The sequence below is a fragment of the Acipenser ruthenus genome, chromosome 25 (genome assembly GCF_902713425.1).
Source record: "Acipenser ruthenus chromosome 25, fAciRut3.2 maternal haplotype, whole genome shotgun sequence".
NCBI lineage: Eukaryota > Metazoa > Chordata > Actinopteri > Acipenseriformes > Acipenseridae > Acipenser > Acipenser ruthenus.
This window is the reverse complement of record NC_081213.1, coordinates 557,424-571,532: the sequence shown is the minus strand read 5'-3', so window position 1 is coordinate 571,532 and position 14,109 is coordinate 557,424. Positions and strand designations below refer to the sequence as shown.

Here is a 14,109-nt window from a genome sequence, read left to right as displayed (position 1 = left end):
CTAGTCTAGAGAACCCAGTGCTGTACTGGAGATCTGAGAGCAGCTAATTCAATACAGTCTAGTGTAGAGAACTCAGTGCTGTACTGGGGATCTGAGAGCAGCTAATTCAATACAGTCTAGTATAGAGAACTCAGTGCTGTACTGGGGATCTGAGAGCAGCTAATTCAATACAGTCTAGTCTAGAGAACCCAGTGCTGTACTGGAGATCTGAGAGCAGCTAATTCAATACAGTCTAGTGTAGAGAACTCAACGCTGAGTGCTCTGAATCAAAGCAGTGACCAGAAAGGAATCTGAGAAACAGGAGGTTTTATTTAATTTGTTATATTTATTTTATTGAGGGTACATGATTTAAATAAAAAACAACTGAATGTTTTCACAGGGTTTGTGATCTAACAGTCTAAAGGCACTAGATTGCAGTGCAGCCAGCAGCCGTTTTGGGGAGGGGGGCGGGGGGGGGGGGGTTACATGTCACACCCTTAAAGGCATTCTCGAAAAACAACCTTCGCATTGAAATAGCAGGGCCAAAAATAATAATTCATTAGAAGGGTAACTTCAGGGATAAATTCAACAAACCCCTGCCAAAAAAAAAAAGTGATTTTAAACAAACGTGAAACGTGCCACCGCACTTCCATCCGCTGAGTTCTGACACTCTCTTTCCAGACACTTCGTTCCTTTCTCGTTTTCAAAAAGCAGGTTTACACTAAGACGGTTCTGGAAAGCGTTATACATAGATATTATTACTGTAGATATCTTCCTTATTAGTATTAATAGTATAATTATCGTGATTACATACTGTGTCCATCAACCCCCGAAGCGGAGCTGCTGATTGGCTAGCCAAGAGGCCGGCGATATCGCTCAGGAGAGTCCCTGGCACCTCATTGGCCCGACTCCAGGAAGGGGGAGTGGCTAGGAGGAGCTGTACTTCCGCGGGATTGGACCAGCTCCCTCGCGTCAACAGATCGATTGATCAGGACAGCTGCCCGCTCACTCCTCCTCGACCGCCTCCCTCTTCAGCTCTCCAGCCTTCTGATTGGCCAGCCGCAGGACCGGGCTGTGCAGCGTCACTGCCTGCTCGGCCAATGAGAGGGGCTCCTGCTGGGGGGCGTTCCCCGAGGTGAGATCAGCCTTTTAAAAGAAAATACATGAAACATTTTGTATTGTGAATGAGAGACAGACTTATGAATCTTATAATCATGCTAGGTGCACAAAGTGACAGGTAATTTTTTTTTTTTTTTTAAACCTGTTCTGTAAACTTTTTTGGGCTGAAGGGTAACATACAAGCTGACTCACTGTGTCGTGTAACTCCGCCCCCTCGATGTCATCACTGTTTGATTGGCAGCTCGGGCTGTGCACATCTATTCCGTGGCTCTCCAGGATAGCGGCTTCTGCTGACCAAAAAAAAAATAAATAAATAAATACAGACGGGATCACATGACGCTCAATGAAGGGCAGTCTGGGGTGTCTCAACCTGCAGTGCCGGGTGGAGACTGCAGGGGGCAGCGTACCTATATTGGCCCTCCTCTTCATCTCTTTCCTCCGGTTTGCAAACCAGTTGTAGACCTTCAGAGCCGTGACCTTCTCGAACTCTGACAGCCGGGAGCCTGCGAGACAAAAGCTAGCTAGTGAAAAACAAATGGAAACTAGTGCTTTACAGCAGCCTGGACCCTGTGCCCACACTGAGCTGGAGGAAGCCTGCTGAGATTGAGGAAATGACGGCGGCTACTGGTATGCCTCAAACCTGTAGAGAAGAATCCTAGTGTCTTTGAAGTGATTGTAACTACTGAAAACAAACCGTAAATCCTCCTTGTTTTACACTCGGCTATGTAGGTAAGAGTTCTGTTTTGGAAGAAACGCACATTACAGTAAAGATGGGCATTGCAGAGAGACTGGGGCACTGACCAGCTGCACAGAGAGAGAGAGAGAGACTGGGGCACTGGCCAGCTGCACAGACAGAGAGAGAGACTGGGGCACTGACTAGCTGCACAGACAGAGAGAGAGAGAGAGAGACTGGGGCACTGACCAGCTGTATAGAGAGAGAGACTGGGGCACTGACCAGCTGCACAGAGAGAGAGAGAGAGAGAGACTGGGACACTGACCAGCTGCACAGACAGAGAGAGAGACTGGGGCACTGACCAGCTGCACAGAGAGAGAGAGAGAGAGACTGGGGCACTGACCAGCTGCACAGACAGAGAGAGAGACTGGGGCACTGACCAGCTGCACAGAGAGAGAGAGAGAGAGAGACTGGGGCACTGACCAGCTGCACAGACAGAGAGAGAGACTGGGGCACTGACCAGCTGCACAGAGAGAGAGACTGGGGCACTGACCAGCTGCACAGAGAGAGAGACTGGGGCACTGACCAGCTGCACAGAGAGAGAGACTGGGACACTGACCAGCTGCACAGAGAGAGAGAGAGAGAGACTGGGGCACTGACCAGCTGCAGAGAGAGAGAGACTGGGACACTGACCAGCTGCACAGAGAGAGAGAGAGAGACTGGGGCACTGACCAGCTGCACAGAGAGAGAGACTGGGGCACTGACCAGCTGCACACAGAGAGAGAGACTGGGGCACTGACCAGCGGCACAGAGAGAGAGACTGGGACACTGACCAGCTGCAGAGAGAGAGACTGGGGCACTGACCAGCTGCACAGAGAGAGAGACTGGGGCACTGACCAGCTGCACACAGAGAGAGAGACTGGGGCACTGACCAGCGGCACAGAGAGAGAGACTGGGGCACTGACCAGCTGCAGAGAGAGAGACTGGGGCACTGACCAGCGGCACAGAGAGAGAGACTGGGGCACTGACCAGCTGCACAGAGAGAGAGAGAGACTGGGGCACTGACCAGCTGCACAGAGAGAGAGACTGGGGCACTGACTAGCTGCACAGAGAGAGAGAGACTGGGGCACTGACCAGCTGCACACACAGAGAGAGACTGGGGCACTGACCAGCTGCACACAGAGAGAGAGACTGGGGCACTGACCAGCTGTATAGAGAGAGAGAGAGAGAGACTGGGGCACTGACCAGCTGCACAGAGAGAGAGACTGGGGCACTGACCAGCTGCACAGAGAGAGACTGGGGCACTGACCAGCTGGACAGAGGGACTGGGACACTGACCGGCTGGTTTCTGAATGACGGCGTTGCAGGCTCCAGCGATCTCCTCTCTCTTGGACTCTTCGGGATACTGGTTCTCATGGAAGAAGCTACGATTGGAAACAACGAAGACAGACCTTCAGCTGAGCCTGATAAAGCACAGTGAGTTAGCAATGTTATTACTGGAGCTGTGATTGCAGGACAGGGCTTTCTGATTACAGGAATGTCATTCACACTTTTACTCAACCTTTTAAAATTAGAAATAAAAACCCTTAACCTGCATCACACTAAATACCCGCTGTGCTTCTTACACACCCAGTGGTGTTAAATCCAGTGATACTGAAGCTTAAGAACTTCAACGACAAGCGTCTTTCTCAGTGTCTTAAACAGTAAATAATGGTAAAACAGAGCCCCCCTCACCTCTCCATGACGGACAGGCACTCCTTCCTCCAGGTGAAGCGGCTCCCGCGACGCAGCCTCAAAGACACGCCCCCTCCCAGGCTCCCGCTCCACTCCGGCTCCTCCTTCACAGGGCCACACAGGGGCCGTACAGACAGCGTGGTCCCTGGGAGACAGCGTGCGAGGGAGAGAGGTAAACACTGCAGCCTCACACTGCCTCTGGATCATTGTGTGCATCTACAGTTCTGTCTGTGTACAGCCCGTGAAAGAAGGGCGATTGCTGCAACTTAAAAAATACTTTTGAGATCTACAGCGCATGCATTACATACGACACATGCAATATGCTATTTCAGTGAAGTTTGTATACATTACACAGTAGAGGTAGCCATCAAGACCATTACCTGCACCGGGATCCCTATTGCAAAGTCTTGCCTCCTGTTGCATAGCACTTTCACCCATTCCAGGTTTCACTACAAGCTTGATTAACCCCAGTGTAACAAGCTCAGGTGTGTCTCATCAAACTCATACTAGAACCAGGATCAAACTGCTACGCACTGGGAGTCTTCCTTCCATCCCAGGGGCTATAGTGTACCCCCCCTGTCCCCTTGGCTGTCTCTCTCACCTGGGCTGCTGCGCTCCAGCAGGTACCAGCGGTAGAAGGCTCTCTTTTTGGGGTCACTCATCTCCAGCCCCTGCTGCAGCAGCCACTGTGAGATGTAGCTCTGACTGATTCCTGCAATGGGATTGATTGGAAAGGTATGGGATGAGGTGGGCAAAGACGAAAGAGCATGTTTAAAATTCATCAGAATGAGCCGATGGTACAGACTCCATAGATCTAACTGGTCCTTCTGTGTGTGTTTGCATGTGTTGGTGTGTGAGAGTGTGTGTGTGCATATATGCATATATATATATATATATATATATGTGTGTGTGTGTGTGCGTCTGTGGGTGAGTGATTGCGTTCCGAGCTGCAGTGCTGTTCTCCAGTACGGTATCACTTTACCCAGCCAGCCCCTCCAGCTCTCCTGGTCCCTGTGGCTATGGAGAGCTCAGTATAGATCAGTCAGTGAAACCAGAGCCTGGGCCTGGCCTCTCTGCACCACACAACACTGCAGAGGAACAGGGAGCACACAAAACACAGGACAGGAAAGCATAGCAAAACACAGCACAGGAAACACAGCATAGCACAGCCACGCACTGTCTCCTATAACAGAGCACAAGGTATAAAGCAGAGACCAGCACAGGCTTGGTTTCACTGCCCGCACCTCCTCTCCCTGCTGTCTCCCACAGCACTGCCGGCTCAAGCTTCTTCCCAGCTGTGCATTTTGAGCAAAAACAACTCTTATCCTCGGCTTCCGTTCTCAAAGACGCAAAGTGACTGTCCCAGACGGTCAGCGCTGGCTGGAGGGGGTCCAGACCCTGCAGTGACCCTGTTACCTGTGACCTGCCCCACGATGGCTTGGGAGATCCTCCGGTTGTTTAAAAAGACTTTGATTTCCTCCTTCACCACACTGCTGTCCCTCCTGAGAGAGAGAAAGAGTATTAGCAGACTGCACATATTAGCTGGTCTGCACTGTTTCCTTGTGCTTTCAATAACACTGATGAAGACACTAGAGCCCAAACGCTGGTCTGCTTGACATTGATGGAGGGCATTGCTTTGCCTGCTCTACAGCGCCCCCTGTGGTAGTTCTCTGCATTGCGAGTGAATGAATTACCTCATGTACTCCTCCACTCGCTCCTCTACATCCCACTCCTCCAGGTCGTAGCTGAATGACTGCCCCTGGGGGGGCGGGGAGGCCTCGTTGCTAGGCGACGGGGAGGGGGAGGGGGCGAGGAGGGAGGAGGATGAAGAGGTGGGAGGCGTGGCCGGCGTGTTGCCGTGGTTCCTGCAGCACTGGGGCGGTTGCCGTGGAAGCGTGTGGCTCTGCTCCTGGTCCAGTCGCTCCAGGGAGTCGAGCGCGTGCAGGATCTGGGGTTTGGACATGCCGGAGAGACGCAGTCGCTGCAGCAGGGCAATCTGCTCGATGGTGTAGCGAGGCTCTGCCACGCAGCACTGCATACCAGCATCTGAGAGGAGACAGGGAGGCACAGAGCAAACACTGCAGTGGATTCACCCTGGTAAAACACTCACCTCAGACAAGCTTGCTGATTACCGCTACTCTCAGACCGCTCAGTGTTAGAGACGGTAGCCCAAGATCAGAGCTAATCAGGGCCTGTGAAACTAGCCGCTAAAGTAACACTGGGGTGTGTGAAACCAGCCAGAAGGTCGGTCGTCTGAGGTTAGTGCTAACCTGAGTTTAGAAAACCAGCTGTTTATGTTTATGTTTGTGTGATTGTCTTGCAGATCAAGTCTTTGATGATGTCACAGCTGCCCTGGTGATGTCACAGCTGCCCTGGTGATGTCATGGCTGCCCTGGTGATGTCACAGCGCACTGACCTGTGGGGTTGAGGTGTAACTGGAAGGCTTGAGAAGCAGGTAAGCGCGGCACTGCTGCTGTTTTTCTCATAAAGGGACGCTCTGAAACAAACAGGAGGCTGTTAAGATAAAAAATGTGTTCAATTACTCTGGAAGGTAATCGTGAGAGAGCGGCCGAGCACATTAACACCGTCATGAAGCTTCAGAATCAAAAGAGGCACTCCCACTTCTCACTTGAGTTTCTTATATATCACTTGAGCGATTGATTTTACTGTACGTGTATTACTGATGTTCATTAAAGCAATACAGTAATACATGTAGTAATACTAATCATGCATTTGTTAAAGCAATACAATAATAATAATAATAATAATAATAATAATAATAATAATAATACATATATGTGACGTTGATGGTTATTTGTAGTCTTCTTGGCCTGGCCTCACTTGTAAAATATATATTTTAATCTCAAGTGACTTCCTGTGTAAAATACATGTCAAATACGTTTCATAACAGTCCTCTCTCTCACACGCTCGCTCTCTTTCTCAATCAGCACAGCTCCCAGTGAGTCAGATGAAGAACATCACGACTCCTCACCGCACTGAGAGGCCACGTACAGACACACCGAGCCATAACGTCATCGATCTGATCTGATCCATCTCTAATGAAGAGCATCACGACTCCTCACCACACTGAGAGGCCAGGTACAGACACACCGAGCCATAACGTCATCGATCTGATCTGATCCATCTCTAATGAAGAGCATCACGACTCCTCACCACACTGAGAGGCCAGGTACAGACACACCGAGCCATAACGTCATCGATCTGACCTGATCCATCTCTACAGGGGACATGCATCCCTCGACGCGGTATTATTTATAGCAGCTCGGCTCAGACTGCCCCGGCCGGGAATTCGCGTGCAGTATCACGAGCACATCACATACAAACTGAAAGCGAAGAACGCAAACTACGCTGTGATGCAGTTTGCAAACAGATCTGTGTTCGTATTAGCTACAGAGGAGACGGATGCTGCTTGGAAATGCATGCATTAATAACAATGCAATGAACTAAATCTGTGTTTCGACAAGTCATTTCAGAATCTAATAGCACAAACATGCATGCACCGTCTGCCTGCAAAGCACAGGATTGTAAACCAAAAGTATTCGGAAATACATAAACAGGGTCATGATTTCTGCAGGGCAAATGCAATGCACAGGACGGGTGACTTCTCTCCGTACCGTACCTCCCGGATGATGCCGGATGACGGGTTGTGTACAGACAGTCCTCTCTCTGTTTCCCCTTCTCGATATGGGCTCGCAGATTTCCCCTGGAGTGTGGGTCGCTCCCGGGACGTGGATAAACGGGAGTGCTGCTGTTGTGATTGTGAATGTTGCGGGTTGTGTGGTGTTATCGCGGTTGCGGTGTCTGATCATTGCGATTGGAGGCGGGCAGTCACATTGTCTCAGCAGAATGTCTGCAGGAGCGCGCCGGTGAGCTCGCTTGTGTGTCTGACCTCTCAGCAGGAAGAACTCCGCCAGTCACGCGATTCCGAGGGATCATAGGAAATGCGTTGCGTGTAAACGGAGTGTGTGTGCGCGCCGTGCAGATCATACAGAGAGCGCAGGGTTCCGCACAGATGATCACAACGAGCTGAATGCAGGGTTAATACAACTACCATAAACGAGTGCAATTTAACAACGACGTCAAATACTGAAGCAGTTACGTATTTATAATCTACTGGCTATTTAAACTTTGCAAGAACAACAACACGACTGCTACTACTACTGCTAATAATAATAATAATAATAATAATAATAATAATAATAATAATAATAATAATAATAATAATAATAATAATAATAATAATAATAATAATAATAATAATAATAATAATAATAATAATAATAATAATAATAATAATGATGAGGCTGCGTGGTCCAGTGGTTAAAGAAAAGGGCTTGTAACCAGGAGGTCCCCGGTTCAAATCCCACCTCAGCCACTGACTCATTGTGTGCCCCTGAGCAAGTCACTTAACCTCCTTGTGCTCCGTCTTTCGGGTGAGATGTAATTGTAAGTGACTCTGCAGCTGATGCATAGTTCACACACCCTAGACTCTGTAAGGCGTCTGCTAAATAAACAATTAATAATAATAATACATTATAATAATAAATAACAACTCAGTTTTGCTCATCGTCTAAATATTTGTTTCTGTTTCTTAAAAAAATAAACCACAGAAGTGTGTTGTGCTATTTTCGTCAGCGTGTACTCCCCGTACAGTAATACAGGTCACTGATAGCGATCATTCACAGGTTTTCACGGATTGGAACAGCCTTTTATAAAGGTGTTGAACATTGTATAAACGATTGCACGTATTCCTCACTCGCCGCTGCATTGCGGGGAGCAGGGCAGGCTGCTTCACTGTAACAGTGTAACGATGTCGAGACGCGCTTTGCTTTCCTCCCCTCGATCTCGAGGCACCGGACAGGTATCATTATCTCACCCTCAGGTACGCGCCGTCCACTGACGCGCAGGACAGGGTCCACAGGACAGGGTCCCGCGCCGTCCACTGACGCGCAGGACAGGGTCCACAGGACAGGGTCCCGCGCCGTCCACTGACGCGCAGGACAGGGTCCACAGGACAGGGTCCCGCGCCGTCCACTGACGCGCAGGACAGGGTCCACAGGACGGGGTCCCGCACCGCATGCAACAAAACCAGATTCAAACGCACGCTTTGGGTGGACCGAGGGGAACCCCAGCAAGTTATCACAAGGTAAGAAAGGAAAAGGGGTTTATCCGGTTCATTCCGCCGGGCCGTGTTTTATATTATTGATAAGCACGCCGCATACACGTGTTCGCTGGTGTCGAAGCCAAGCGGGTGTGGCGGAGTTGTTGTTTTTTTGTAGTTGTGTTGTTGTGTATTAGTGTGTGTCTGTTGTGTGCACTTGGGTTCAGACGTGTTACTGTACATCGTTTTAAAACCATTGACTCGCGTCATGGCTTGTTTACTATGAAGTTTACGCTGGTTTGTAACCCTGCGTTTACCTTACTTTCCCACACCTGTCTGTATTTAACCGTGATGATACCGCGGCTTCACTCTGCGTTTACTGAGCCCGAAGCGACACCGAGAGGAGTTATTGAAGCAGTCAGTCACATACATGTCGCTTTTATTTTGATATTAACAGAATAACAGCTTTACATTGATGGATTACAATGTTTTAAAAAAAACTTACAACTGCTATCGTGACAACTATTATTATTATTATTATTACTATTATTATTATTATTATTATGATTATGATTATGATTATTATTACTATATGTTTTTGCTTTACCAGTGCCTCTCTGTGCTTTGCAATCCTTGCCCATGCTTCACCATGCTTTCACTGTGCTTTATTGCACTTTGCTGTGCTTTTACTAGGGGAAACTTTTATAAGAGCTAGCTTACCATGGTTTGTTTTTTTAATATGCTTTACCGTACCTCTCTTTACAATGCTTGCCCATGCTTTCACTGTGCTTCCCTATGCTTGCCCATGCGTTCACTGTGCTTGCCCATGCTTTCACTGTGCTTGCCCATGCGTTCACTGTGCTTGCCCATGCTTGCCTATGCTTTATTACAGTATGAGTTATGGGATGTACACTTTTTCCGCACACACACTTTTCAGGGCACTCGTACTCAGCACCTACACTGTCACCCGCTCTGTATCACATGAGGGTTACGCATCACGATCCCATCCTCCTCATGAACCACAGAGGCAGGAAACAGCTCCACCGCCCCAGCATCTGGCTTCCCTGAGCTGGAGTGACCTTGTTGTTTGGTGTGGTGAGCTGGGAGTTCCCACAGCGATCAGAAACGGCCCAGTCACACCCCAGCGCACCAGTTCCTGTTTGTGGTGCTGTGTCATTCCCGCTGGCAGTGCCTTGCTTACCAAGACCAATACAGGACTCCCACTGCATAGCGGATTGAGCCAGGCCAGCGTTTACAATGTGACCTGAGACACGTAGGAACTGAAAGGACAGCTGGTTTTTGCTAGCAGTATTATCACTGGGCTCCTTATCCTCTGTGTACCTCTTATAAAAGTTTACCATCATACATTTGCATGGTAATATTGCAGTTTAGCCCCCATGCTTTTCCCTTGGTTATACTATGCATTTACCATAGTTTACTGCAGTGTTTTTAAAAAAATACTCAGCAATAATGCAAATGATTTATGGCAGCGTGTCTTTGGCAGGGAGTTTTGAAACTCTTGTCACGTCATGAATGCTCCGGTATGTATTTCGTATTCCTTTATTAGATGTCCCTGTTGTACAGCACAGCTGTGGGTGTGGGGGTGTCTCGTCTGGGGGTGTCAGTGGCAGCCGCACGCCTTCACCACCATGTTCCGGTGCTTCTTCAGGATCACGTTGTTGTTGTCGTCGTAGAACAGCACGGAGATCGGGCTCAGCTTGGTCGGGGCGCAGCACGCCTTCGGAACCTCATCTGGCTTCAGCATGTGGACCTGCGGACAGACACCCGGACACACTGAGACACACTGAGACACCCGGACACACTGAGACACCCGGACACACTGAGACACCCGGACACACTGAGACACACTGAGACACACTGAGACACCCGGACACACTGAGACACCCAGACACACTGAGACACCCTGAGACACAGAGACACACTGAGACGCACAGACACACTGAGACGCACAGACACACTGAGACACACTGAGACACAGAGATACACTGAGACGCACAGACACACTGAGACGCACAGACACACTGAGATACACTGAGACACACAGACACACTGAGACGCACAGACACACTGAGATACACTGAGACACACAGACACACTGAGATACACTGAGACAGAGATACACTGAGACACACAGACACACTGAGATACACTGAGACACAGAGATACACTGAGACGCACAGACACACTGAGATACACTGAGACGCACAGACACACTGAGACGCACAGACACACTGAGATACACTGAGACGCACAGACACACAGATACACTGAGACGCACAGACACACTGAAATACACTGAGACACACAGACACACTGAGATACACTGAGACACAGAGATACACTGAGACACACAGACACACTGAGATACACTGAGACACACAGACACACACAGACACATTGAAACACACTGAGATATACTGAGACACACTGACACACAAGGACAGACTGACTCACTGAGGCACACACAGACTGCACAGACAGCATAGGCTTCAGACTCATTGGCTCTGGCTTTTAAACTGTGTTAAGCCTAAAGATCAGATGATCAGATTTAGATCAATAAAACAGACCTCACATTAGACACGCGTCCAGACTGGCTGGCACGCACACACACACACACACACACACACTGACAGAGCCACGTTCTCGCAGGCACACAGACTGGGTCTCACTGGTTCCCAGTACGTACCACGAGCTGCATGATGGCGTGGTTGGTGGCGTTCATACAGGATCCGAGTGGGTAGGAGCACTCCCCGTCACAGTAATACGCAGAGTACCCCTGGGGTGCGATTACCCAGTCCTGGGGAGGGAAAGCAGAGTGAGGTCATGCTGTAGCTCTCAGTGAGCGCTCACAATACAGCTACAGCCCACTGTCGCTAATCTGAGCCCCAGGAGTCAGAACCACACTGCTCTCCTAATGAAATGCATGTGGAGCGGTCTGCAGCGTGCACGGCACTGTACCTTCCATCCCAGCTCACTGAAGCTGACGTACAGCTCGTGTCTCTTACAGACGTGCCTCCCATCACTGATGTGATTGTGATCTGAGAGAGAGAGAGAGAGAGAGAGAGAGAGGGAGAGAGAGAGAGCAGGTGCGTCAACACAGGATCAAAATAATAAATCATAAATGGAGTGTAATAATTTAATTAAAAAAAATATTCTTGCTTTGATGAGGCATAAATACTGCCTCACAATTTTTTTTTTTTAAAGCTGCAGAATATTAAAATGCAATTCTTTACATGAAATGCAGTCCCTGTATTTTAAAATGCATGGCAGTACTGCGGCACTGACTCTGTCCTTTGGGTTTGGTTTAGTATTGTTGCTGTAGTACCACGCATAGTCCCCTAGATGTCACTCTTGTGTAATAGACACAGTCACGCACCTACTGTACATGAAATACAGGATTTTCTTAACAGGGTAGAAATCAAGAGCAAACGTCTCAGCATTTTTCTTTTTTTTTTTTTTTTTTGTCTGGGAGCAATAAAACAATAATTGTAAACTACATATTTTCAAAAGGCTTCCTTCCTTCTTTAATGAACTCCTGTTGGGTCGGGGGCAAATTTTCTGTTTTTCAATTCCAATTCCTTTTTAAAATCAATTCAGATTCCTTCGAAGGAATTGAAACTGGAGTTGCTGTTTCAGAGACATCATAATAATTGTTGTGAATGATGCTTCAGCAGTGGCATCAGTTTCAGTCATTTGTTGCCACTGTGTGAGAAGCTGGTTTGAACAGACCGCTGCAGCGAATTGCGGTTTTGGAATTGATTAAAATGGGAGTTGATTTTAAAAAGGGAACGGTCTTGAAAGACAGTAAGGGACAGTAATGGCCCCCCAGGACTCACCGAGGAGCCCCGGTAGTTTATTGGGGTGCGGCAGGTCGTATGTTCGGCCGCGGTGCTTCTTGCGGTTGTGGCGGATCCCTCGCGGCAGGCGGAGCCCCGGCTGGCTCTGTCGGAAGAACGTCACCATGAAGGGCTGCTTGGAGCGCGGGCCCTTCCTCCCCACCAGCCCCACCGAGCCCGGCTCCACACTGTGCTCTGGAAGTCACAGCAAGGGAAGCAAATAAGAAAACAGCTTCACCCATTCCAGCTCCTCCTACCACCAGCTTGATTAGCCGCAGTGTGCAGGGAGCGAGCTCAGCCAGTAACATACATTGATTAGTAATGCTTTTTATTTCATGGGTAAAGATTAAAAGAAACTCCCAAGTCCAGCAGACAGGGTGTTTAGGTGAAACTAGAAGAGAGTCGAGCTGGCAAACCTTTTGGCTAGTGGTGGCTTAGATATGTAAAAACTAGAAGAAACTGAGTCAAGCAGACAGACGTTGCGTCTAGTGCCTTCATCAGTGTTATTATTGATGTAAAAACTAGAAGAAACTGAGTCAAGCAGACAGACGTTGTGTCTAGTGCCTTCATCAGTGTTATTATTGATGTAAAAACTAGAAGAAACTGAGTCAAGCAGACAGATGTTGTGTCTAGTGCCTTCATCAGTGTTATTGTTGATGTAAAAACTAGAAGAAACTGGTCAAGCAGACAGACGTTGTGTCTAGTGCCTTCATCAGTGTTATTATTGATGTAAAAACTTGAAGAAACTGAGTCAAGCAGACAGACGTTGCGTCTAGTGCCTTCATTAGTGTTATTGCTGATGTAAAAACTAGAAGAAACTGAGTGAAGCAGACAGACGTTGTGTCTAGTGCCTTCATCGATGTTATTGAAACTGAAAGAAAGCGAGTGAAGCAGACAGCACTCTAAGGTGTCTCTTTGCTGGTGCTCAGTCTCTCTCTGAGCCGTGTCTCTGCTCCTGGAGCTCCTACCCTCGTCAGTCTCCACGTACAGTCGCAGCCCGAGGTTACTGCGAGGGTTCAGCAGCCAGCGGTTACTGGCCGTCGCCACGTCAAACACCAGCCACCCTTCATCCCCAGCGTGCACCTGCTGCAGATCCAACAGGAGCAGGTCCGACTCCCTGAGAGACAGAGAGGGAGGACAGGGGCGTTGAACCTGCTGCACCCCCAAACCCCTCCGCCCCTCCCACACTCCCGGGAAACACATTAACAGACTAACCCCCTCCCTTAACCCCTCACCCAATGAAAATCTGTTCTTGTTAATTTAAGTTTGAAATCTGTCTGAGCCCCCCCCAAACACTTTACCTGTTGGTATGACCCCTGCTCCCCCCTCTCCCGTACCGGTTGGTATGCTCCTTGACAATCTCGTAGACGCTGATGTGCAGGGTCCTGTTGCCGCGGTGACCGTAGCTGTGAGCCTTGTAGATGCGGAACTCCGCGGCAGTGACGGCCTCGCCCTGGGGGATGGGGGTCAGGTCGAAGCGAAACTCCTTCCAGTAGGGGCGGGGGTGCAGGGGGTCACGCTCCTGCTCAACTGGGGAGAGGAGAGGGGAGGGGAGTCAGGGACGGGAAGTAGCGAGGCGGTCTGCACAGTATCTGCTCACTCCGTTAGAACCAGGGACTGTGAAA

At 49.1% G+C, this 14,109-nt stretch overlaps 2 protein-coding genes across 9 annotated transcripts in view; both read right to left on the bottom strand.

Moving 5' to 3' along the window:
* Window positions 1-305: 305 nt before the first annotated feature.
* Window positions 306-8,473, bottom strand: LOC117413720 (homeobox-containing protein 1-like). 7 transcript variants are annotated; one of them, XM_034917016.2, is made up of 10 exons: window positions 8,403-8,473; window positions 5,922-6,002; window positions 5,200-5,551; window positions 4,922-5,007; window positions 4,107-4,217; window positions 3,506-3,650; window positions 3,110-3,195; window positions 1,506-1,601; window positions 1,291-1,388; window positions 306-1,125 (listed from the first exon to the last, which is right to left on the bottom strand). In XM_034917016.2, exons 2-10 carry the CDS (start codon window positions 5,989-5,991, stop codon window positions 985-987), a joined length of 1,185 nt encoding a protein of 394 aa, XP_034772907.1. In that variant the 5' UTR covers window positions 5,992-6,002; window positions 8,403-8,473; the 3' UTR covers window positions 306-984. The 7 variants fall into 7 exon arrangements, with proteins under 7 accessions (XP_034772907.1, XP_033878894.3, XP_033878895.3 ...); XM_034023003.3 differs by lacking the exon at window positions 8,403-8,473 and adding an exon at window positions 7,146-7,611; XM_034023004.3 differs by lacking the exon at window positions 8,403-8,473 and adding an exon at window positions 7,146-7,605 and having other exon boundaries at window positions 1,291-1,385.
* A 576-nt stretch (window positions 8,474-9,049) lies between these two features.
* Window positions 9,050-14,109, bottom strand: part of LOC117413352 (bone morphogenetic protein 8A-like) — a 10,115-nt gene continuing 5,055 nt past the window's right edge. The window contains exons 2-7 of one of the 2 annotated variants that reach the window (XM_059000391.1): window positions 13,786-14,014; window positions 13,453-13,601; window positions 12,485-12,679; window positions 11,607-11,686; window positions 11,335-11,445; window positions 9,050-10,398 (exon numbers count right to left, since the gene is read on the bottom strand). In XM_059000391.1, the coding sequence (XP_058856374.1) occupies window positions 10,249-10,398; window positions 11,335-11,445; window positions 11,607-11,686; window positions 12,485-12,679; window positions 13,453-13,601; window positions 13,786-14,014 (914 nt within the window). In that variant the 3' untranslated portion in view covers window positions 9,050-10,248. The remainder of the gene's footprint in view (window positions 10,399-11,334; window positions 11,446-11,606; window positions 11,687-12,484; window positions 12,680-13,452; window positions 13,602-13,785; window positions 14,015-14,109) is intronic. The other variant, XM_059000392.1, reaches the window with a different exon arrangement.